General features: G+C 57.5%; 1 protein-coding gene across 4 annotated transcripts; it reads right to left on the bottom strand.

The window, feature by feature from the left end:
* Positions 1-1,931: 1,931 nt before the first annotated feature.
* BNIP5 (BCL2 interacting protein 5) lies at positions 1,932-18,849 on the bottom strand. Of its 4 annotated transcripts, none has more exons than XM_059701857.1 (12): positions 18,499-18,849; positions 14,743-15,335; positions 13,725-13,850; positions 12,267-12,331; positions 11,649-11,928; positions 10,624-10,755; positions 9,565-9,626; positions 9,000-9,240; positions 8,086-8,217; positions 7,090-7,154; positions 5,076-5,318; positions 1,932-2,747 (listed from the first exon to the last, which is right to left on the bottom strand). In XM_059701857.1, the coding sequence occupies exons 2-12, from the start codon at positions 15,329-15,331 to the stop codon at positions 2,712-2,714; spliced, it is 1,971 nt and encodes a 656-aa protein (XP_059557840.1). In that variant the 5' UTR covers positions 15,332-15,335; positions 18,499-18,849; the 3' UTR covers positions 1,932-2,711. The 4 variants fall into 4 exon arrangements, with proteins under 4 accessions (XP_059557840.1, XP_059557841.1, XP_059557839.1 ...); XM_059701858.1 differs by lacking the exon at positions 18,499-18,849 and adding an exon at positions 15,794-16,119; XM_059701856.1 differs by lacking the exon at positions 18,499-18,849 and adding an exon at positions 15,781-16,118.
* Positions 18,850-23,468: the final 4,619 nt, after the last annotated feature.

The raw sequence follows: 23,468 nt of genomic DNA, 5'->3' as shown, positions 1-23,468 counted from the left end.
GGATTGTGTCTTTTACATCAGCCCTGGCACGTGGTAAGTGCTCGATAAATGCTGGTTTGATATAGGAGTTAATGGGTTAAAGGTCCGTGAGGACCGCTGGATTAGACATTAAGGAGGGGGCATTATAACAGGGGTTCTGTGATCTTGAACAAGGCACCGCCCACTCTGAGCCTTAGCTTCCTCGTCTGGGAGGTGAGGATACTAGCGCTGCCCGCTCCTCCCTCCACAGAGCATTCCCGTGAGCATCCGGGCTCGGGGAACGGAAATGTGGTTTGAAAAGAACACAAGCCACCACACAACAGGGTCGCCTCCCACAGGAGCCACGGCAGAACTCCCTTGTGATCTGAGTGGGGAAAGGAGGCCTGCGATGCCTTCGGGTGGAGACCACATTTCCAGACCCAAACCAGGCACTGGCTTCTGAGCGACAGTTTGGGCGTCAGGATTTAAGGACGGATAAAACAGATGATTGAGAATGAGGCCGGGCCCACATTTTGCTGGACGTAACAAGGAACAGTCACCCTAAGAGCCGCAGAGGTGCAGGATGCCAGGTCTGGAGGGCAAGTGTCTGTCTCCAAGGTCGTCAGCCTGTGGGCAGCCTCTCCCGCCCGAGGCCCAGCCCGGAGCACCTTTGTCACTGCCTCAGCAAGGTGGCACCCAAGGAGGGGACACCGGGAAAGCGTCCAGACAGGGACCCCAGCTGGACGAGGGGGCTGACCCCGCAGCCTTGCGGGCACATGACCGGCCTGAATGTGGCTGTGGGTCCCCGTCTTGTCTCCACTGTGAATGACCCACCTGAGGCCTCTGTGCAAATTGTTTATTTGTCCAAATAACACAGTACAAAAATGAGACAGATGCCAGCATCGGGAGCTCATACCAAACACGCATGCAGCTTAAAAAGCATCATTCCGAATGAGAAACCACGCACGGAAGGTTCCTGACCCCCATTTAAAACTGGTTCCCATCCTTCACATTTGGCGCTGTGTTCCTACACACCACCTAAGATACACCCATAAATAGCACCCCCCCCACACACACACACACCCTTCTTAGCAGCAATAACACTAAATGACTTTCAGAATGTGATTAGTTGCGATTCCTAAACTTTGCCTCAGGTTTGAGGTCAGTCCCATCTGAACACCCAAGGCCTCTCTGCCCGGGGCTTCCCCTCCCCAGCCCCACCCCATGGTGCTCATTGACAAGACTGAGTTTGCCAGCCAGGTGTCAGCACCCTCCCCTGTGGCCAGGCTGTGGTCCCAGCCCTGCGGGCGTGCATGTAGGTGATGGCAGTGGGAATGGTTCCCTGGGGCCAAGCTGTTGAAACTGTTCAGTTGGGTAGACGGCAGAGCCCCTGACGGCCCACACTTCATCTTTGGACACAAATGAGACGCTGCATGATCTGGGAAATTGTCGTCAGAAATCTACAAATGCACAACGCCCAGAGGTGACCAGCACTTCCTGGGCCAGGTGCCCCTGAGCAGCGCGCCGTGCAGCCCATGGTGAGCCAGCTGGAACCCTCCCCATTTCCTGAAAACTACGGCACTGTGGCTATAATAACACTATCTGACGATGACACAGTGGACAAGGCACTATGCCATCTTCAGAACCTTCACACTCACTCCTCACTCGCTCTCGGCAAACGCCCATGCGAGGCTGCAAGGCACCGGCTTCCTTTCTCTGCCCATAGAATTACAGGACGCAGGGCTGCAAGGTCTGAGACAGCGAGCCCCAGTGCGTAGGTCTTTCCTCTCTGGCCTGCAGAGTTCCTGGGCGGCGTCTACAAGTCCCTGTGGACCCTGTCAACTGAATAAATGATGTGTCGCACATAGAGGCGCACCTGTTCAAATGCATGTGGATGTTCTGGCGAGAGGTTCAATGTACTCAGACTAAGGATTGAAGGACTCATCTAAAACTAGCACCTGAAAAAATGTCAGCAGGTGTTCCCTGTGGATCAATAAAATACATTCCGGTAAAAAAAAAAAAAATAAGATTAAGGACTTGGTAACTCTTACATGAAAGTGAAAACCAGGAGACACTCAAGGGCACAAGTCGGCACCAGGGCTGTCCCAGAATGTAGAGTTTGGTCCAGTGCTTGTCGAGGTGGCTCCCCCACTTCCTCCCCACCCCACAGCGCAGAGACAGAACCCCTTGTTGTACAATTCCAGCTGAGGAGCAAGGCCTCTAGGGATGCCTGCCAAGCTGCCTGAATCTCAGGAGTTCTCCAACTTTCTGTTCATTCATTCATTCATTCATTCATTCATTTGGCGAGTGCCTCCAGCTCAGGGGGGAGGCTATGTTTAGCCGCAGCGTAAAAGCACTCACCGCCCCTCTTTAGACAGATTTCGGAGCACAGGACCCGAAGGGACACAGTGGGTCCCCTCCACCCAGAATCCAAGGTCTGCGGGGCCAGGGACATGCAGGGTCTTGCAGCAAGTTTGACGCAGGTCAGCAGTTGAAGCCCGGCGTCTCCTAAGTCCCAGTCCAGTGCTATTTCTCCCAACAGGGTGTGTCCGCCTCTCGCTCTGTGGGAGAATGCGTCCTGCGTTCTCAGTCTCACGCCCACGGCGATGTGAGGACACGGAAGGCTGTCCTCTGTCTGCAGTCGTGTCTGGGAAGCAGTGGATTGGGACAATCATGGAGCATCTTCGGGGTCTCCTGGCAAAGCCACCAATTGCTTGGCTAGTTCAAGGGCACTTGAGTGCAAGGCACAGCTTTCAATCTGGACTCTGGATGTCAAGACTTGTGATGTTCTGAGGAGAAAAGGAACATAGGTGTTAGCCAGAGCCCAAGGCGTCTGATAACAATAGACGTCTCCTTCGCTCATCACCACACCACACCAGCTCCCCCTCCGGGTCTCTGCCCACACAGTGCCTTCTGCTCACACAGTGCCTTCTGCCCACAGTGCCCTCCTGGTCCCTTCTCCCCATCTACAGCCTCTCCGGCCTCGAAAGTGAAAATCAATGCCTGCCACCTCCTGGAAGTCTCCCAGAGCCAACTTGCTTTCTTGACCTCAGTTGCCAGTAATTTGGCATGTAATCGATATTTAACTCTGTCAGCAGGGATCAGTCTGTCTTTTCCACTAGCAGAACCTTCCACAGGCCCTCACAGCACCTTGCACACTATCTACTGGTTGAATGAGTAAGTGGATGAATGAATGAGTGAAGGAATGATAGAACCAGAGGAAGGAATTAGGGCTACTGAGGATGTCAGAACTGATGTTTCCAATATCTTCCACAAAGAACTCAGATCGCTCTATAAACTATGACCTACAGGGCAAGTGGCCTGTAACATCCCCATTCTCGGGAGAAGACGGTAAGGCTGAGAAAGGAGAGGTGTGAGGTCACAAGGTGTTCTCACCAGGAGAACAAGCCACTGTTGGGCAGAGCATTTGAATAACAAGCAGCAGATATGTGTAGCTTGTAAGACTGAGCACACGGCTTCCAAGGGTAGTTCATTCCAGGAGAGGAAGACAGAGTGTTTGAGTGATGGTAACGACATTGCAATGACCTCCCATTTCCCAGGGGGCCATTAGGATGTAGAAGTTCTGGTTCTGTGTGTCCAACATCAACAAACAGAACACTTCTTTCCTTTAAAGCAGCGGTTCTCAACGTGTGGGTCGCGACCCCTTTGGGGTCAAATGACCCTTTCACAGGGGTCGCCTAAGACCCTCGGAAAACACATATATAATTACATATTGTTTTTGTGATGAATCACTATGCTTTAATTATGTTCAATTTGTAATAATGAAAATACATCCTGCATATCAGATATTTACATGACGATTCATAACAGTAGCAACATTACAGTTATGAAGCAGCAACGAAAATGGTCTTATGGTTGGGGGTCACCACAACATGAGGAACTGTATGAAAGGGTCGCGGCATGAGGAAGGTTGAGAACCGCTGCTCTAAAGTCACACCCTCATTCAGTGGCTTCTGCTCTGCGGATCTGGGCCCAGTGTTTGTAAGCAGGTTATGTTAAGTGGATTTGAAAGGAGTGGGGGAAACTGTTTATCTGAGTCTTCCAGAGTACATGTGAAAGCTCAGATTTTCAAAAACATCCGTGGTGAGTGTTCTTTCTAAATGGGAATCTCAGAGTCTCAGGGGAGGGGGCAGCATGAGGCAATCAGAAGAGTGAGCGTGGGGCAGGGGAGGGTCTTCACCAAGGACCCAGGCCTGTGAAGGAGCACCCGGGGTGCTCACTCCTCCAGCCCTTGTTTGATATGCAACCTTACGCTGCTTCGTTATTTCAGTTTTATGGCGGTCTCACATTGGGAAGCCACGCAGCAGAACCCATGGAGCGATAAGAGGGTGAGCTAAGACAGCAGCCAGTCCCATATCCCGTGCTGATATCAAAAAGCATGAAAGTGGCCCGGCCAGTGTGGCTCAGCTGGTTGAGTGCTGTCCCGTGCACCAAGTTGCCGTTTGATTCCCGGGCAGGGCACGTGTCTGGGCTGCGGGCTCCATCTCCAGTAGGGGACGTGCAGGAGGCAGCTGGTCATGGATGTTTCTCTCTCATTGATGTTCCTATCTCTCTCTCCCTTCCTCTCTCTCTAAAGTCAATAAAAACATATTTAAAGCCCTAGCCAGTTTGGCTCAGTGGATAGGGCATTGGCCTGCGGACTGAAGGTCTCGGGTTCGATTCCAGCCAAGGGCACCTTCCCCGGGTTGCGGGCATGATCCCCAGTAGGAGGCAGCCAATCAATGATTCTTTCTCATCATGGATGCTTCTATCTCTCTCTCCCCCTCGCTTCCTTTCTGAAATCAATAAAAATCTATTTTAAAAAATATTTTTAAAAAAAGATGAATTCCTTTAACAAAAAGTATGGAAACGCACACAGTTGAGACCAGAGCCAAATGAAGATGTTAATTATCAAGTAAAGCCCGTGAGGGTTTGGGGAAAGAAAAAGGTCACTGTGGCGTAGAACTGCCTCAGAAGGCCTCAGCAAGGGGGTGGCACTTCAGCTGGACCCCAAAAGTCCTGAACTAGGCAGAGAGGGAGGGGACAGTGAGTAGATCCCGTCGGGACCCCGACCTTGTCAACCCTTTTCGTCACTCGCGCCACATCGCGTGTCTCACCTGCGGGGCCTCCGTGTGTGGGAGCCGGGGGTAGCGCAGGCCCATCAGGCTGAGGGCGGTGTGCCCATTCCTGCCAGCGTACTTGTTGGCCAAGTCGAAGGCAAACTGGTAGGGCCTCTCCGTGAGGCCCCTGCCGGGCTCAGGGGAGCAGGCGCCCCGTCTGCGCAGGTTGGCCGCCAGCTTTCTGAGGGACGAGTCTGGGAGCTGGTAGAAAAACTTCTTAAGGCTGGGGTGTCGCCTGATCTGGAAGCAGAAGTGAAGGCAGCCATCAGTGTTGCTGGCAGGCGACCCTCCCACCCACCGCCTCTCCCTCAACTCCAGGCAGCCCGGCCGGGCCTCATTGTCCCTGGGATAAGCTCCCGGTTCCATTCCTCCCCTCACCGCTCAGAATCTGTTCTGAGGTCCCGCTGCAAACAGCAGGACAACCTGGGGGTGAGGGGCAGGCGTGTGGAGCGGGACAGCTGGGTCTAGGCCAGGGGTGGGCAAACTTTTTGACTCGAGGGCCACAGTGGGTTCTTAAACTGGACCGGAGGGCCGGAACAAAAGCATGGATGGAGTGTTTGTGTGAACTAATATAAATTCAAAGTAAACATCATTACATAAAAGGGTACGGTCTTTTTTTTTTTTAGTTTTATTCATTTCAAACGGGCCGGATCCGGTCCAGCCCGCGGGCTGTAGTTTGCCCACAGCTGGGTTAACCACACCTACGCTGTGAGCTCTCGGAGCCTCTGTTAGGTCTGTAGAAACGGGAGGCGGATGCCCCGCCCTGATTTCCGGGCGAGGGGTTGATGAGGTGGTTTATGTAAAATGTTGTGTCGGCCTAGATGTTGATGAATTTTAGTTCCCACCCTACGCCTCCTCCTCTTACTACCTAAATGTCTTAGGTTGGGTCATTCCTTCCCCCCCCCCCCCCCACCCCTCGCCTTAGGGTGAGCAGAGACAGGTCGGGGGTGCAGCTCTCTTATGGGGAAATGACCCCGGGGAAACCCTGATGGGAAATGAGGAGCTGGGGCCGGATGGGAGAGCAGCCACACAGTCCCCTCGGGCACTCAAGAAACAAGCCGCGGAGCGAGGGGCTGGGGTGTGCACCCACCAGCTCCCATCAGCCATTGGTGGAGGACAGCTCCTGGGAGGTGGCGGGTGTTCATTCTAACCTACCACGTGGGTGGCAAAGTGGGTCTGGGGCCAGTCCTCAGGCAAAGGATGCAGGCGCTTTGGGCCAGGCTACTACAGGTACCTACAGGTCTGCCGCACGACTCATCCATCTGCGACCTGCACTCCCACCAGTGACACTTCATGAGCGATCTGTGTGTCTCTCTGAGGAGACGGAGGTTTCCAGGGCAGGGAACCGTCCAGAGAGGCTGTCTAGCAGGGGAGGGACATCTAAAAGCCTGAATGACGCCGAAACCGGTTTGGCTCAGTGGATAGAGCGTCGGCCTGCGGACTGAAAGGTCCCAGGTTCGATTCCGGTCAAGGGCATGTACCTGGGTTGCGGGCACCTCCCCAGGAGGAGATGTGCAGGAGGCAGCTGATCGATGTTTCTCTCTCATTGATGTTTCTAACTCTCTATCTCTCTCCCTTCCTTTCTGTAAAAAATCAATAAAATATATTTTTAAAAAAAATAAAAAAAAATAAAAGCCTGAACGAGCTGGAGGTCACATAGGTGCTGAGGGTGTGCCAGGACCTCCCCCAGCCAAGTCCATCCGGACTCGGAAGGAGGCTCCCGGGAGGTGGGACTTGAGCTGAGCTTCAGGGAGGACTCGGATGGGGTGGTCGGGCTGGCAGGGAGCCACACGAGCTTTATATTATTTTGAACTAACCTGTATCTCATCTGCTAGCTGTGTGGCACTTTCTATCTATGCACTAAACTTTGCTAAGTAGGTATTTATCCCCCAGTTTGCAAAAGAGGAAAGTGAGGCTCAGAGAGGCTAAGGGACACGCCCAAGGTCACCCAGACACAGATGGGGGTTGCTGAGGCCCCGGAGTGGGCCTCGGGGGGACTGAGTGCTCTTACCTGCTCCCCCAAACGGCCGTCCACTGCTGGGAGGAGCGCCACCAGCTGCTGGATGACCAGCTCCTCTGGAAGATAAAGGAGAGTGGGCTCAGGGTGCCGTCACACATGGCTTACACACGACTGTGTCTAACACAGCACAGGCTGGTCGTGAAGGGCAGAGGGGCGCCTTCCCCGAGCTAGCGCTGAGCCTGAGCGCTGGGCCTGGTTGCTTTACGGAAATAGAAGGGACTTTGGGCGGCCACGCTTCCCCCACAGCCACTTGACAAATACAAAAGCTGAGCCCTCGATGTCCCCACCCAGGCTTCAGAGCAGCAGGGTCAGGAATGGAGCTGGGACCAGAAAGGGGGAGGGGGACGTCCTGGCTACGGATGGAGCGGGATTGTCCCCACCGGCCAGGCTGTAAGCAGCGGTGTGCGGGGGCTGCTCAGACCAAGGGCTCATTGCAAATGGTCGGGGAGGCTGTGGGCCCTGGTCATCAACTGCTAGCAGTTGAAATTGGCCACAGTGGGGATATTTGTACCACAGAAATCTGCAAAGGCTGCAGCTCCGGCTTCCCTGCGTGACACCGCCCCTGCCCTCCGCCCAGCCTGCTTGCCAGCACACCTCTCCTTAGGGGACCCAGAGCAAGCTAGGAATTAATGAAATCTTCGAGCAAACCCATGGTGTGGGGTGGGTGGGGTGGGGTGGGTGGAGTGGGTGGGGTGGGGTGGGTGGTGTGGGGTGGGTGGGGTGGGGTGGGTGGAGTGGGTGGGGTGGGGTGGGTGGGGTGGGTGGGGTGGGGGGGGGTGAAGTTACATCCCTTAGAATAGACGGTGCTCTCTGCCTAAAGAAGGCTCTGTCTCCAACTCGGCCCCGGCAGCCCCAGCTGAAAGGCTCCCCTCCCCTCCCTGCCTTCTAGTCTCCTGGGCACTTGCCAGCTGCCCCCCGGTTCCCTACTCGGGCTCAGCCTGGTAAGTCCACGGGGCACCGTCCCAGGTGAGGGCAGGTGGTACTAACTAGATTCACACGCTCCGCCCGGCGGAGGTCTCCCTTCTGGCTCGTGGCTTCTGGCCTCGGAGGGTGATGCTGAGGATCCGACTCGTCCCCCTTCTGCGGGCGAAGACTCCCGGAACTCAGGATCCTCCGGATCTGGGGCAAAAGGAGCTGGTGTGAATGTGTTTGCACCAAGTCCTCAAGCGTGTCACTGCGCCCAGGGCTGACAGCAGTGTCCACAGGCACTGGCAGGAGTGGGGCCTGCTGTTCCTAGGTAAGCCCCGCCCCATGGGCTCACGTCAGAGGAGTTCATGGGACTCTACCTGCCCCCTCCCGAAATCCCTCGGCCTCCTCTCTGCTCTGGAGGGAAACAAGCAGGCCTGCCAACAGGTCCCGCCAGGCGAGCTCACTTTCCCTGTAACCCTGCAGTCCCTTAGCCTGTGGGAACCTCACTTTCTCCATCTGTCCGATGGGAGTAACAAGACGGGCCTCGCAGGTTGTGAGCTGGTTAAATGAGATACTATGTGTGCGCGTGGCACGGAGAATCACTCCAGCGGTCAGGGGATCACTGGGCACCAGCGGTCCTCACTGGGAGCAGCGAAAGACAGCCCCGGCCTATCCTCCTCCCTCAGCCCTCGGCCTGGGCTCCTCCCTTAGCGGGTGCACTCGCCTAACGCACAGAGGCACTGTTCTCCTTCCACCTTTGCTTTCAAATGCTGGAGTGTGTGTGGGGGATGCGGGAGTGTGGGGAGTGGTGGGTCCTGCCAGCAGCCCGCCCTCTCCTTCCCCACGGTCCTCCCGCACCTCCCGCTCTGTTCAGAGCAGAGAGCAAAAGTCAAGACTGAACCAGAGGCCATGCAGCTGGCCAGCCCCTGCCCTGGAGGAAGCCAGGGGTCAGAGGCTGCCTCTGCTACCATGACAGCAGCAGGCCCACTCACCAACGCTGCTGGAGATGGAGGGCCGACGGGCCCCCCCACACAGGGGAAGATGGGTGGGCCTCCTGGGCCGCCGGGACTCCGGGCTGGCGGCACCTGCAGCCCCCGCTCTCTTGGGCTCCTTGGAGCCATGCTTCTTATGGGAAAAGGCTTTGCGGAAGCTCGACTTCTTCTCTTGGGATTTCTTCCTGCAGGGTGGGGCCGGGTTTTCCGAGGCCACCTCTGGCTCCTGGGCTTGGAGCTGCTGCAGGTGAGACGAGAGAGATCGAGTCAGGGCCTGGACTTGGAGGAAACTGCAAGTGAGCTGGGGAAAGACCAGCACCCCCTGGAACGAAGGGAGACCCATGCGGACCAGAGGGTGTGTGCAGCCCAGAGGGAAGAGCCGCTGATGCTGGGGGCGGGGGGGGGGGGGGGGGGGGAAGCGGGAGCCTGCAGCGACGGGGAAGGAGGGGCCGGAGCAGGGCTCTGGCAGGATGTGGAGCTGGGGAGGGCAGGGAAGTGATGGTGCCAGGCAGGGATCCGGGTCCATAGTGAGGGTCAGGGCCTAGGCGGGGAACGTCCTCCTCACCTTCTCCCCCTCCTGCTCCTCTGCATCTTGGAGTAGGGCCACGATCTTCTGGATAAATTCTTCTAAAAAAGGACAAAGAAAGTGCAGAAGAAAGTGTGGGTCAGTCTTCATTTCCTAAGGCCCCGGGTGGGCGGTTCTCCGGTCTCCTAGGTGCGAAGGAGCTTGCATTTGCGCCGTCCCAGTCCTGACCCGAGGGACTCACAGATCCCTCAGGCGGGGCCGAGGGCAGAGGCAGCTTCAAGGGGACACAGTCATGACCATTCCCCAGGGAGGACCTAGGGGTGCCCCCCCCATTAGGTGAGAGGAAAACAGGAAAAGGCACTGGGCCCCTCTCCATTCCCCTTCCAGGCACATTTTTGTGAAAAGCAGACAAGGCAGAGGGGGTGGGAGCAGGCCTTTCGGAGTATCCTCAGCACCCAGAGCTGACAGGGATTCTGATTCCAAGCTCACCCTCCCCAGTCCCCTCCCCACAACCCCCCCATGAAACAGTAATGGTCGTGAGGGCAGCTGCCACTTGCTGAGCTCCTCTCCTGGGGCCCTTCCCCCTTCCCATCCTCTTTGCTTCCCCTGCGGCTCTGACCAGCCTCAACAATAGTGACAACAACAAATGACAGCTAACGTTTATCAGCTGCGAAGGGCACTGCTCTCAATGCTGCACGGGCATCCACTCCTTTAGTGCGCCCAACGGCTCTATGCGGCCGGCACTATTATTGTCCCCATTACACTGATGAGGAAACTGAGGCCAGAGAAGGAGCAACGTGTCCAAGTTGATGCGGCTGCAAGAGGTCAGAGCCCAAACTCAAACCCAGGCCCTAAATCACACCGTCTACCCAGCCTTTGCCGTGAGCCAATGGCTCCCTCGAAGCGCCTATGGCCGCCCCCCAAGGAGGGCGGTTCGCAGCGGAGGCCCAGACGGGGGTGACCCGGTGTGGCTGGGCGCCCGCCGCACTCAGGGGTCAGGACAAGTGTCTGCCTCTCTGGTTCAGTGTCCCTTCTGCAAGTGGAGGGGTCAGGCCAGGCGTTCTGAAGGGACCCGGGGGGAAGGCGAGGGGTACTGACTGCACTCCGAGGCTTTGTCCGGCTGCAAGTCCTCTCCGGGCGCCCGGCTTCCTGTGTGGATGGGAGGCTCGAAGGGACTTGGACCCCCACAATCTGTGGACGAGGCCTCTTGGACTTCAGGTTCTTCCAAGTCTGAGAAGCAAAATGAAATGGTGAGTGTGTTTTGTTAGTGCGAGGTGTTACCTACTGCACAGATGCGACAGAGCCTCCACCGTTCGCTCTGTGGCCAGATCGCCGTGGAGTGAGCTGGGGAGTGAGCCGGGGTGGACGTGAGCTGCTGGGCAGGGCCTTGCACGTGGACACCTGGCTTCCTGGGCTTACTCCCTCGCCTCCCTCCCCTAGCGACCTCACCCCTCCACCAGCCTGGCTTGATCCACTAGAGTAGGTACATAGACTGAGTCAGCACTCCGGGCCAGAATCCCCTTCAGGAAAACCCACTCTTTGGTTCAAAGCATTGCCCCTCCTTTTTAAATAGGCTGCTCCCGCTGACACCCAGGAGATCCTTCTCCCTCTGGCTCTGGCTCCATCATTGATGGGCCATGACCTTGGCCACTGTTTTGCCTCCCAAATGATCAGTTCCCTCATCTGTAAAATAGAGGTGATAAAAGGCCGAGGGCTCACTGATCTAGGTCCACAGTGGGCAGGTGTCCTAGTTTACAGGCGAGGAGAGTGAGGCACGGAGATGGAGAACGACATAGGAAGCACAGCTCAGAACCCAGGCCTCCCGCCTCCCAGTCTCCTCCATCCTGCACAGCTCCCCGCCGCCAGGTGTGGAGGCTGAGGTGCAGAGATGAGGACGCTGGGGGTCCCTGAATACAATTCCCAGTGGGGGCTTCGCCGGTGGCCTCGGCGGGGAGGTCTGGTGTGTGGGGGTGGCCTGCTGGACCCCTCCCCTCCCCACGTTGCTCAGGGAAGAGCAAAGGTCAACGGGGCTGGCTGCTCTTCACAGCCAGCTCCGGCCCTGGGGAAGCGTCCAGAGCTGGAGGCAGCCGCAGTGTTGCTATGGTAACCGTGAGCCTGCTCACCAATGCTGCTGGAGATGGAGGCCCGGTGGCCCCCGACGCACATGTACAGGAAGCTGGGCCTCTTGGCCGGCCGGGACTCCGGGCTGGGAGCATCCGCAGCCCCCGCTCTCCTGGGCTCCTCGGAGCCCTGCTTCTTATGAGAAGAGGCTCTCCTGAGGCTGGGCTTTCTCTCCTGGGATTTCTTCCTGACGGCGGCTGGGGCCGGGTTTTGTGGGGCCACTTCTCGCTGAGAGCCTTGAAGTTGTAGGGGGCATGGGAAAAACTGGGCCAGGTCCCTGACCTTGAGGAGAGAGGAGAGCTCCCTGAGAAGCAACTCAATGGCAGCCATGTGCTAGGGGGTGTCCCCAGGCGAGGGGGTGACAGAGTCCAGAGCAGGGGGGCTGGGGGGCCTGGAGGGCAGGTAGGGCAGGTAGAAGGAGGAGAAGGGGGGGAAGGGGGAGAAGGGGGAGGAGAGAGTGAGTGAGAGGAAGAGTGGGAGGGAGAGGAGGGGGGAGGGGAAGGAGGTGGGAGAGGAGGAGGGGGAGGGGAAGGAGGTGGGAGAGGAGGAGGGGGAGGAGGGGGGAGGAGGGGGAAGAAGCATCAAGCCCCGGGGACCTCGTCCTCTCCTTGGCTCCTCACCTCTTCATCCCACTCATCTCCCACGTCTCGGAGCAGCTGCACTATCATCTGAATGATAGTGTCCTCTGGAAGAGAGCGGATTCCGGTGAATCTTTCTAGATGCACAGAGCGCGCTCCCTAATGACTGTGCTGGACTCTGAGACCAGCATGGGCCTCCTGTGTTGAATGGGGTGCCCTAGAGCATCTCCTGAGGCCTCAGACGTGGGGGGAAGCACCAGATCCCAGGGCTGCTCCTCTGAGAGGCTGGGAGGTCCACGGGGGAAGGGCACTGGGCCAAGGCATGAGATTTCATGCAAGACATTGCAGGTCAGTCCTTCAGACGTTCACCTGGTGCCCTGCTGTTTCCTCAGAACGCACAGATCTGAGAATATCTGCCTCGGGTTGAGCAAGCTGTGTGACCTTGGGTACATTTCCTAATCTCTCTGGGCCTTCCTCTCTTTCCCTGTGAAATGTGGATCGTAATCCCTGCTCTGCTTCCCTCCGAAGGCTGTCAGGCCATCAAATGACGGGCTGCGCCTGGAAATACTTTTCAAGGCTAACGCTGACCTTCCCACCTGCAAAATGCCGTCGGAGAAATGGCTGAAAGGGTGCCGGCCTGGCCTCGGGTGGGGTTGGAGGACGGAGGGACTCCCGCCCACAAGACAGACAGCCGGCCGATTGATGCATCACCACGCTACCCAGTCTTTGCAGAGAAGCCACAAGCAACATCAGCCCCGGCCACTCTGCAAGGACAGCGAGCCCACAGCGGCCCCTGCTAGCTGCCAGCTGGTCCCAGGATGTCTGCAGACTCTTCCCCTCCCCCCAACCCCGCCCCTCTCTTCGCTCTCAGTTAGAAACCCTGCTTGGCTTTCACTCCCGGACTCTGTCTACCTGCTGATTCCCCCTCAGGTGAGAACCAGTTAGCATGTAAAATAAACACCTGGCACAATGGCCAGCTGGATGCCTTTTACTCATCCTTGGATGGGCGGAGAGCTCCTGTTTCATAGCTTTAAAAACATGCCCATTCTGTACAGGCAAGTAGATTAATGGGGCAGCACTGATTTTACTATGGCCAATGCCAGGCGTGTGGGTGTGTGTGAGACGGTCCTTATTTCCTGGGGACCTGGGCCGAGTATTTAAGGATGAAGCATTATTTTACTTAAAATGGTTCAGCAACGAAAGTACACACACACACACACACACACACACACACACACACACATACACACAAAGCAAATATGGCCAACTATATACATAAATATATACATAAATTCTATCTTCCTCTCTTCTAAATTCCTCTTATAAGTTTAAAGAGAATAGCAAAGAGTCCCATGCTCATTAGCACATAATTCCTGTGACGCCCTTCGTGGCACCCTAGAGTAAGTGTGGCCAGGAGCCCAGGGGGCAGGCCTACGCTGTCCCCCCCCCACCCCCCGGCAGTCCCCAGCTGCGGCCAGAGGACAGCAGATTCTCACTCACGGTCAAGCTGGTCAAGCTTCTGGGGCTCCTCCGGCCGGCGGCCCGTGGCTTGGGAAGACGGCTCCGAGGCCCCAGCACCCTGGCCCTCCATGAGCACCGGCTGGTGGGGGCCAGGGTCCGCCCCGCCTGGAATGAAGGCAGAAGCAAGGGAGGGTGTGTGTGTGGCGGGGGCATGTCAGTGCCGTTCTCCTGACTTCGTTAATGGACACAAGGAAACAGCTCAGCATTCGCCGCAGGTGGGCGCTGCTGCAGCCCGCTCTGGCCTCACCAGAGAACCAGGAACCCCATGAGGCTTCCATTCGAAGAGGCCGCCTCAACCCAGACCTCCTTCCCCCGCCCCAACCCACCCTGGGCCTCCCTGCGTCTCTTCTCCCCAGGAAACATGGGGACTTTGGGCAGAGCCCTCCCCTCCAGGTGCCCGGGGCGGGGGAGGGGGGCCCTCGACTCCAGGAGCCGGAGTCAGGAAAGGAAGGCACCTCGGACCCGCTCCCTCATTTTACAAATGAGGAGTCAAAGGCTCCAAAGGGGGCAGCGACCGGCTCAAGGTGACACAGCCCACCTCTTCCTGCTGGCGCCACGTCAGACCCAGCCCCCAGCACTGGCCTGCCACTTCCCAGACACCCCCAGTGCTCAGCTGAGGACTAGTGGGGAGGGCGGGCGTCCACCCTCGCCTCCCTCCCGGCCTCCCATTCCTCCCTGGCCCATGCTCCTCGAACAAGAGCACTTCACAGGAACAGCGATCATTGTGGAGCACTTTCCCGGGCCAGTGCTGGGCTGTGGCCACCCCGTGACACAGCAACTGTCATCATCTCCACTTTATCGATGGAAAAGATCAAGGCTCAACCACACAGCTGGTTGGCGGTGGAGCCAGTCTGAGGGAGCTCCCAGGGGTGGGGCTCCTGCCAGCTGTCCCACCTTCCGTCCGTCCCCTCTGTTGAGCAGTTGGAGGAGCCGCTTAGAGCACCCTAGTCCTGGGGTGGGCAATGGGGTTACCATAGAAACGGGTAGGTCTGCTCACCTCTGGGTCCTGGGCCCAGGCTGGCCTCCTGGGAGCGCCAGGCAGCAGCTGTGTCCTGGCCTCCGGCTTCCTGGCCTGGGGGCCCGTTGGCGTCCCCATCCCCGTGCTTCCTGTGGCCATGCTTCTTGCGGCCGGCCTTCTTGTCGTGGGCTTTCTTCCTGGGCTCCGAGGCGTCCGCGGGCGGGGGCAGGCCCTCCTTCGCCCTGGCCCTCCTGGCGGCCTTGTCCCTGGCCTCCTCGGGGCCTGTCCTCAGGAAGAAGTTCAGCATCGTCTTCAGCCATCCCTGCTGGCTGCGACCCTGGGCCTTGTCCTTCCTGTCCCGCGGAGGCCTCTGCTCGCTGGTGAGCCACTCCCTGGCCGTCTCCAGGCTGAGGGCCTCGGGGCCCGGAGCCTCCGGGGACCCTGGGCCGCCGAGGTGCCGGCTGCCGTCGCGGGCCCTCCCCGCAGGCGCCCGTCTGGGGGGCGTGGCGGGCAGGGAGAGGTACTGGCCTTCCCGGGACTCCGGGTCCTTCCTGGGCTTCTGCGACCTGTCCCAGGACCGGGCTCTTCTCTGTGAGAGAGGCTTCCTCGGGCCCTGCGGAAGCTCCATGGTGCTGCAACCAAGACCAACGGCTCCTAGGAGAGGCCGCCTGCCGCCCAGGGCCACCCCCCGCGAACGCCAGCGGCCTCAGCTCTCAAAGCTCCTCCCACTTTCATTCCTCAACAACCCTGAGAGGAAGCGGTGTCCTGGCCCCACTTTCCAGAGGAGGAAGCTGAGGCCCAGGAGGTCGTGCCCCAGATCTCACCGTGCCCCCCGCCCCCCGCCCGCCCCCGGACAGCTCAGTGCTCTCATCTGAACTGGGCCAACACCTGCCTATCCACCCCAGAGGCTGTTAAGAATATTGCACCGGACAGCTCAGTAAATGGCAGCTGCGTTCTTCCAGTTGCTTAAGACAGAAACGTGAAGTCGCCCCGTCTCCGCGTCTCGCTCAGTCCCCACATCCACCCACCAGCACGGCCCCCGGCTGCCCTTTCAACCATGGCCGGGCCTCAACCCACCGAGCCTCCTCACCCTCTTCTCTGCTCAGCTGGACCATTCCTCGCTGCTCGCCTGCTCCCCTCTGTCCTCTCCGTCCCAGGCAGCCTGGCCGCTCAGGGGAACCTGCTTCCAGCCAGTCCCCCCGAGACACAGCACCCCCTCACTGCACGGAACCCAGCCGCTCCTGTAAACGTGTTTATCGCCTTGGCGGAGAGTGGTTTCAGAGCAAAGTCCAGCCTGCTCGGAAACACCCAAGTGACCTGCTGGTCACGGGACCTCGGCTCAGAGGTGACACACACCCACGCACCAGGGAGGGCACAGCTGACGCGAGCTACTGCGGAGCCGGAGTGGAGTCTGCACGTCCCCCGAGCGGCTGCCGCCTCTGGTGGGTTACCTGAGCGTACAATGGCCTCCTCTATAGGCCGTCCCTCGCCTACTCACCCGCTGGGGGCTCTGTCACTGCTCGGGCGCCGGGCACTGTTTCCCAGACCCCTTTTGCCCTGCCCTCTCCACCCTGGACGCCACACAATAGAATTTAACCAATAGCCGCCACGGTGTGTGTGGCACACGCGTGTGGGCCGGAGCCAGCACCCACAGACGCTCACTGCTGTAGACTGAACGTCTGTGCCCCCAGATTCATTGTTGATCCTAAGGCCCCAGGTGATGGTATGAGGAGGCGGGGCCTCTGGGCGGTGATTAGGCCACAAGAGCACAGCCCTCATGAACCAGGTTAGTGCCCCTTACAAAGGACACCGGGGGCTCCCTTGCCGCTCCCGTCACGTGGGGGCACAGAGGGCAGGAGACTGTCTACGAACCAGGAAACACTGAACCTGCCAGCACCTCAACCTCAGCCTTCCCGCCTCCAGAACCGTGAGAAAGAAGTTCCTGTGCTACAGCAGCCCGAACGGCTCAGACACTCGTGTGTCACAGAAACACGCACACGCACCGCAAACCTACAGGGACTCAGAGCCCCTTGCATTTCCCCCGACCCAAGTGCACGGAGTAATTATCTGAGCATCTGTGTGCCGTCTGCCCCACTAAACTCCAAGTCCCGGAGAGGATGGAGCTGCGTGGTTCCCGCAGCGCCCACACTGCCTGGAGGCCCTTGGGGTTTGGGGAATGAATGAATGATACTCAGACAGGCACAGGCATGGCCAGCGCCCACACTCCCTGCAGACCCTTGGGGTTTGGGGAATGAATGAATGATACTCAGACAGGCACAGGCATGGCCAGCGCCCACACTGCCTGCAGACCCTTGGGGTTTGGGGAATGAATGAATGATACTCAGACAGGCACAGGCATGGCCAGCGCCCACACTGCCTGCAGACCCTTGGGGTTTGGGGAATGAATGAATGATACTCAGACAGGCACAGGCATGGCCAGCGCCCACACTGCCTGCAGACCCTTGGGGTTTGGGGAATGAATGAATGATACTCAGACAGGCACAGGCATGGCCAGCGCCCACACTGCCTGCAGACCCTTGGGGTTTGGGGAATGAATGAATGATACTCAGACAGGCACAGGCATGGCCAGCGCCCTGGGTGCAGCCGTAGGGCATCCAGAAAGCCTCTCATCTACACATCTCAGTCCTCCCGGCCGGCCGTGCCTGTCAATCAGACTGGCTGCGAGGGGAACGGAGCTCCAAAGGGCTAAGAGACTTGCCCAAGCGCTCCCCACCCCACCCCCACCCCCCCCACCCCCCCCCCCCCCCCCCCCCCCCCCGCTCACTGGGAATCAGAGAGAATGGGGGCTTGGATCCATGTTTCTGGATTCTAACTTCTTCTCTCTCCTTCGCCAAGGGGCCCCCAGCGAATGCAGATGCGCCCACAGGGCCTGAGAGGTGCGCAGCGGTGCCGCTTCACACCGAGGGAGACCACCACATCTGCCCACACCCACCGTGACCCACACACACTTATGCGCCAGAGGCGGAGATGGTCAACTCCGGGCGGGGCGCACAGACTCTGGGCAGGAAGCCGGTCAGTGGGCTAGAGGGTCAAGGGCTGCACCCGGAACTTTACTTCTTAGCACAGGCAGCCCATGGGCACTCCCAGCCCCTCGATGAAAGCCACTCTCGTCCGAGCTCAAAGCCTTCAACCTGGGCTCCCTCAGCAGTGCTGGTCCATCACAGGTCACACCCCCCACAGGGGAAGGAGGGGGGCCTGCTGGGGAGACACTCAGCCTCCCCTGGCCTGAGTCTCCGGGGGGCCAAGGTGGTCTCCTCTCCCCTCAGGACCCGCCCGGCTCCCAGGCCCTGCTCCCAGGTGTTAGATGGCCCCCCTCCAATCCCAGTCAGGGCAGCAGAAGATGTCCCTGTTCTTGGACCAACTTCCAAAATCCTCAACATCTAACCCTTAGTCCAACCGCAGGTGATAGCATCACCTCCCTCTGATGGGGAGCTTCCCTTTACTCCGCGTCTTCACGTAAAGTCAGTGGAGTGCGAGCACCGTCTATTCTGCAAATGAGGAACTGAGGCCCAAGAAAGGGAAGTCCCTTGGCTGGGGTCAGAGCTCATCGGGCCAAGTTAGTCCAGAGCTCTTCGCAGGCACTGGGTTGGGATCGCATCACCGAGCCCTGCTAACCCTCAGAGATGAAGAAACTGGGGCCCAGGGAGGCCCAGCAAGTAGAGGCCATATTGGACCTGGCCTCAGCGTCTGCCTTCTGGGCTTATACTCCTTTCAGAACCCCAAGAAACCCACCCACCGCTCCAGCCCCTAAGGAGAGAGTATCGTCCAACCAACCTTGGGCCACGAAGTCACCCCTGTCTCCCCGACCAGAGGGCTCTGGAGGGACCGCTGAGAAGCACCGCCCCGTCTGCCAGAAGTTGTATCCAATGGGGGATGGTAGGCCCAGCTTCCCGGGGAGAGGATGCTGCTGCTGGGGCTGCTGCTGCCGCCCCCAAACTCCCGAGTGTCTCAGAGATGCTCGGGCACAGTCATATATAGCTGAGCTCACGGCCCCCGGGCCAGGGGCCGCCCACTACGCCGCCCTGTCCCGTCCCATCCCGTCCCAGGCGGCTTCCCGCTCAGTGGAGATAGGAGGCTTACCTCAGCCACCCTGGAAAACAGTTTTGCCTGACAACTTCCTCATTACACTCAAACCCAACCAGAAACCAGCGCTCAGAACACAGCCCTGCCTGGCCAGAGGCCAATCCTCGGAGTGAAAAACAAGCGCTTATAGGAAGCACAGGTCACGGGGAAGCAGGAGGCTGCGGTTCTATCACCTCCACCCCCCTCGGAAGCACCCCAAAGAAAGAAGGATCTGAGAGAAAGGCCGCTGGATGGAACACATACATTCTTTGACCTGGAGACGGAATTCAGACGAAGGAGTTGATAAGGGGCAAGTTTCCCAAATCCACTCTCCCTAAAAATCAATGGAAAAAATATCCTCTGGTGAGGACTAACCAAAAAGCCCTGCCTCCTCTTGTTTATATGATAAAGATACATATCGATGCATTATATTCGAAAGAAAAGAAGAACATGTACCGAGAGCCAGGCTCTTTCTAAGTCCCGTCATGGCTCTTGGGCTAATGCATCCTGAGTGTGGTGGCCACTGGGCGCCCTCTCTCACCAGGCAGAGGGGCCGCCTGGCCCTGTCCGCCGTGCCCCTCAAAGACCAAGCTGGGCAGGGATCTGCGGAGACACGCGTGGCCTGTGGCCAGGGCCGGCTGCGTGATGCGTGCAGCCTGGGGCCAAAAAAAACGAAGGGCCCTTTTCAGAAGGTGTGAAGGCTTTCAAGGCAGCAGCGGAGCACGGAACCAGCCACAGGCCCTGCTGAGGGCGCCCGCGCAGCTTGTGCAGGTCCCCGGGCCGCCAGGGCGCGGACTGATGGTTCCCAACCAGGTCGGTGGGAAGGGCCACAGAAGGGCGAGAGAAAGACTGAAAAAAACATCTTTTTAAAAATTTAAGTTAAGCATGACATACAAAAGTGCACAAGTGGTAAGCACACAGCCTGGTGGATTCCCACAAAGGGAATACATAAACCCGCGTCCCTGGCGCCCGTGCGCCACAGACCCAGCGCTCCTCGCGGCCCCGCTCTCCTGGCTTCTGAACGCGGGGGGTTATTGTTCCCGTTCCAGGTTGTATACAGATGGGAATCGGACTGTTTTCTTCCATGTCTGCCCTCCCTCCCCCCACTATATTTCATGTTTATGAGATCCGTGTGGCCTGTTGTTGTAAATTCTCAGATGACAATACCAACTGTAGGAGGGGATGTGGGGCGACAGAAGGCCCCCGCTAGTGGGCGTGCAGGGGGCGCAGACACGCTGGAAGATGGAGGGGCAACATCTGCTGAGGCTGAGCAGACACCCACCCACCAGCCAGCGTTTCACTCCTGGACACGCACAGACCGAAACGCATGCGCACGCCCCCAAAACAACGTTTATGGGAGCAGCCGATCAGCACTGTTTATCATAGGCCCACACCCAGACACTTGAAACTACTCAAATGGCCAGTAACGACACGTTGAGCAAACGGTGCTATGTTCACAAAACGGAGAAGTTTTTTCCCTCAGGGTCTGTCTGTTTGTTTAGAAAGACTGTTCACCCTCTTGGGTGCCCTGGGTGTGCAACAGGGGGACACAGAGGTTAACTTGGTCTTGAGTGGAAATGAAGGCGTCAGTTTAAGAGAAGGCCCCGTCTCAGGCGCCATGGTGGGCACTTGTCAGTGATATATCTGAGAGAGGGAGAATTTTCCCAGAGACACTCGACCCCTCTGAGGCTGGAGCCCATTTCCCAGAAGTCTGCCTGCGTTCTAGCCAGATCATTTGTATTATGGAAATTAGCTCACCTCCTCGGTGACTCCCGGGAGCAAAGAGCAAGTAGAAGAGACGTCCTTCCCAGGGCCACACCCTCTGCTTGGAATCCACCAATTCAAGGTCCAACCCGACCCTGTGTGCGGCCTTCCCACCCGCTGGGCCGCCTGGAGAGCTGTCTGGCCAGAAGGGCGTCTCAGACATTCCGGTTCCCGTGCCCGATGACTGAATTTAGGTCTCGCGCCCAAAGTGATCAATGAATCTCAATTCCCGTCCAGGCTCTCCTGTCTCAGCGACTCTTCCCATCTCGCCGGTGGCTCCCAGCAGCCCCCCTCTCTCAGGAGTTCCCGGGCCCCATGGCAAGTGGGCCACTCAGTGGCCGTCCTGAGAGCTGGCAGCTTTGACATTGGCCAGAGCTGACTGCCCCCAGCGCCTCCCCGCAGCGGGCACACTAGTTATAGTGTGACAACAACAGCCATTTGCGAAGTGTTTATTCCAGGCCCTGTCCTGCGAGCTTTTACATGCATTCTCTATTGTTATCTCATAATAATGTTTATAAAGTAGATATTGTTTTATTCCTCAGATTTGGAAAGTGATGTTCAAAAAGGTAAAATAAAATGCTTAAGTGGCACTGCTAAATGGCAGATGAAGACCTGTCAGTCAGTCTCCACGGCACGTCATTAAGCACGCACTCCATTGTTCATCTGGACCTCAGTTTTCGCAGCTGTACAATGGGAACAAATGATACCGGCCTTGCAGGGTTGCTAGGAAACTTCTAGGAGGCAAGTCTCATGAACACCATCCTCAGGCACATATGAGGCGTGCGGGCAGTGGCAGCATCAGGTTTAGAGGAGCCCACACTTAGGTCTCACCTGAGGGGCTGGGGCCCACGAAACTTGGTCCAAGCCGCACAGTGTTGCAGGAGTAAGACCAGCTGGAATAATCCCTGTGCCCCAAGAAGGACACTGGTCTGCTCACCCTGCAGGGCTCAGGCCAGGCTCTCACACTGTCTGAGTAGAGACAGCACTTGGTCAGCAATGGCTGAAGCCGGGGTGTCTCACATTGGCTCTATTGACATTTTAGACCAGATAATTATTCATTACTAGAGGCCCAGTGCATGAAATTGGTGCACAAGTGTGTGTGTGTGGGGGGTGTTTCTCAGCCTGGCTTGTGACCTCTCCCAGTCCGGGACCCCTTAGGGGATGCCCACGGGGAGCGGGCCTAAGCAGTCAGTCGGACATCCTTAACGCTGCCGCGGAGGTGGGAGAGGCTCCTGCCACTGCTGCTGCACTCGCCAGCATGAGCCCAGCTCAGGGCTTCTGGCTGAGTGGCACTCCCCCTATGGGAGCACACTGACCACCAGGGGGCTGCTCCTGCATTGAGCATCTGACCCCTGGTGGTTAGTGCACATCACAGCGACCGGTCGTTCAGCCATTTGGTTGATTTGCATATTAGCCTTTTATTATATAGGATGTGGCCTGGCCTGTGTAGTTTAGGATGTTTAGCATCATCCCTGGCCTCTGTCCACCAGATGCCAGTAGTGGAAACCAAAAATGTCTGCAGACATTGCCAAATGTTCCCTGGAGGGTGACCTCCTCCCCAGCTGAGAACTTATGTAATAACGACATGTAATGGTCTCCGCCTATAGGAGGCCCTGAAGGTAGGTAGCTCCAGGTTGGGGGAAGCAGCCCGATGAGGCCAAGAAGAACCAGTCTTGTGCTGATGCTCATCTCCTCATGAGCACAGATGGCTGCCCAGTTCCCTGTCACCATCACAACCCTGTTCAAAGGCAGCAAGAGGGGCAAAGTGATGGAGTCCTGGGTGGCTTTACCTTTCATCTGAAGAGTTTCCCCAGACATTTCTCAGCAGATCTGTCCTGTCGTATTGGATAAAACTGGTTACAGGTCACCACTAGCTGCAAGGGAGGCTGGAAAATGATTCGGTGGCCAGGGAGAAGGGGGTTAGAGGAGTGCATCCTCCCTGCCATGCAGTGTGGGCGGTCCTCACACTGTGGAAATCGTGTTTCTGTTTTCCTCACTAGACCGTGAGAACCTGCAGGACAGGGACCTCTGTATCCGTAACCCAGCGCTCAGCACTCAGAAGGTGCTCAATAAATTCTCACTGAATGACTGAATAAATAAAGATTGAATGAAGAGGAAGTGAATCAATCAATATTTAACCTTCCCCCTCCTTGCTCATACCACCAAGAGCCCTTATATAGGCAATTATTTATTCCTATGCAAACTAAGCTTGAGTTATCTACAAATAACCCTATAATGCAAACCATAATGCAAACATCTCCCAGTTCCTCCAACAACTCTGGTACCTCTGGCCATTAGACATGCTGTTCTCTTTGCCTAGAACATTCTTTCTTATGTTAATCCCCCCCTGAGACTATTTTTCCATTGCTTTTTAGAGAGCATGAAAGGGAGGGGCAGAGACAGAGAAACATTGATGTGAGAGAGACACATAGATCGGTTGCCTCCTGCACATGCCCCAGGGCTCAGGGCCCGGGATTGAGCTTGCAGCCAAGGTACGTGCCCTTGCCTGGAATCGAACTCATGACCCTTCAGTTCACAGGCCAACACTCTATCCATTGAGCCAAACTGGCTAGAACATCCTTCCTGCCCCAGAACATTCTTCCTGCCACCTCCAACCTCCCTCACCCATTTGCACATGCCAGCTCCTTCTCACTCTCCAGGTCTCTGCTTCGACGTCACCGCCTCAGAGCAGCTGTCCCTGATCGCCCAGTGTGGCTCAGAGGCCTCTGCTTGTCCTCCTGATCCCCCATCCTAGCACTTGTCACCCTGGGTTGTGACTGTCTCCCTCGCAGGACATTAAACTCCCAGGGGAACCAGAAGATCACGCCCTTCACTAGCAGGTTCTCCATAACCATTTGTTGATTGGATCACTCATACCAGGGGTGAAAGGCAACGCTTTTACGTAAGGGGACAGAGGT

The sequence above is a fragment of the Myotis daubentonii genome, chromosome 6 (assembly GCF_963259705.1).
Source record: "Myotis daubentonii chromosome 6, mMyoDau2.1, whole genome shotgun sequence".
Classification (NCBI taxonomy): Eukaryota; Metazoa; Chordata; class Mammalia; order Chiroptera; family Vespertilionidae; genus Myotis; species Myotis daubentonii.
This window is presented reverse-complemented; position numbering and strand designations above follow the sequence as displayed.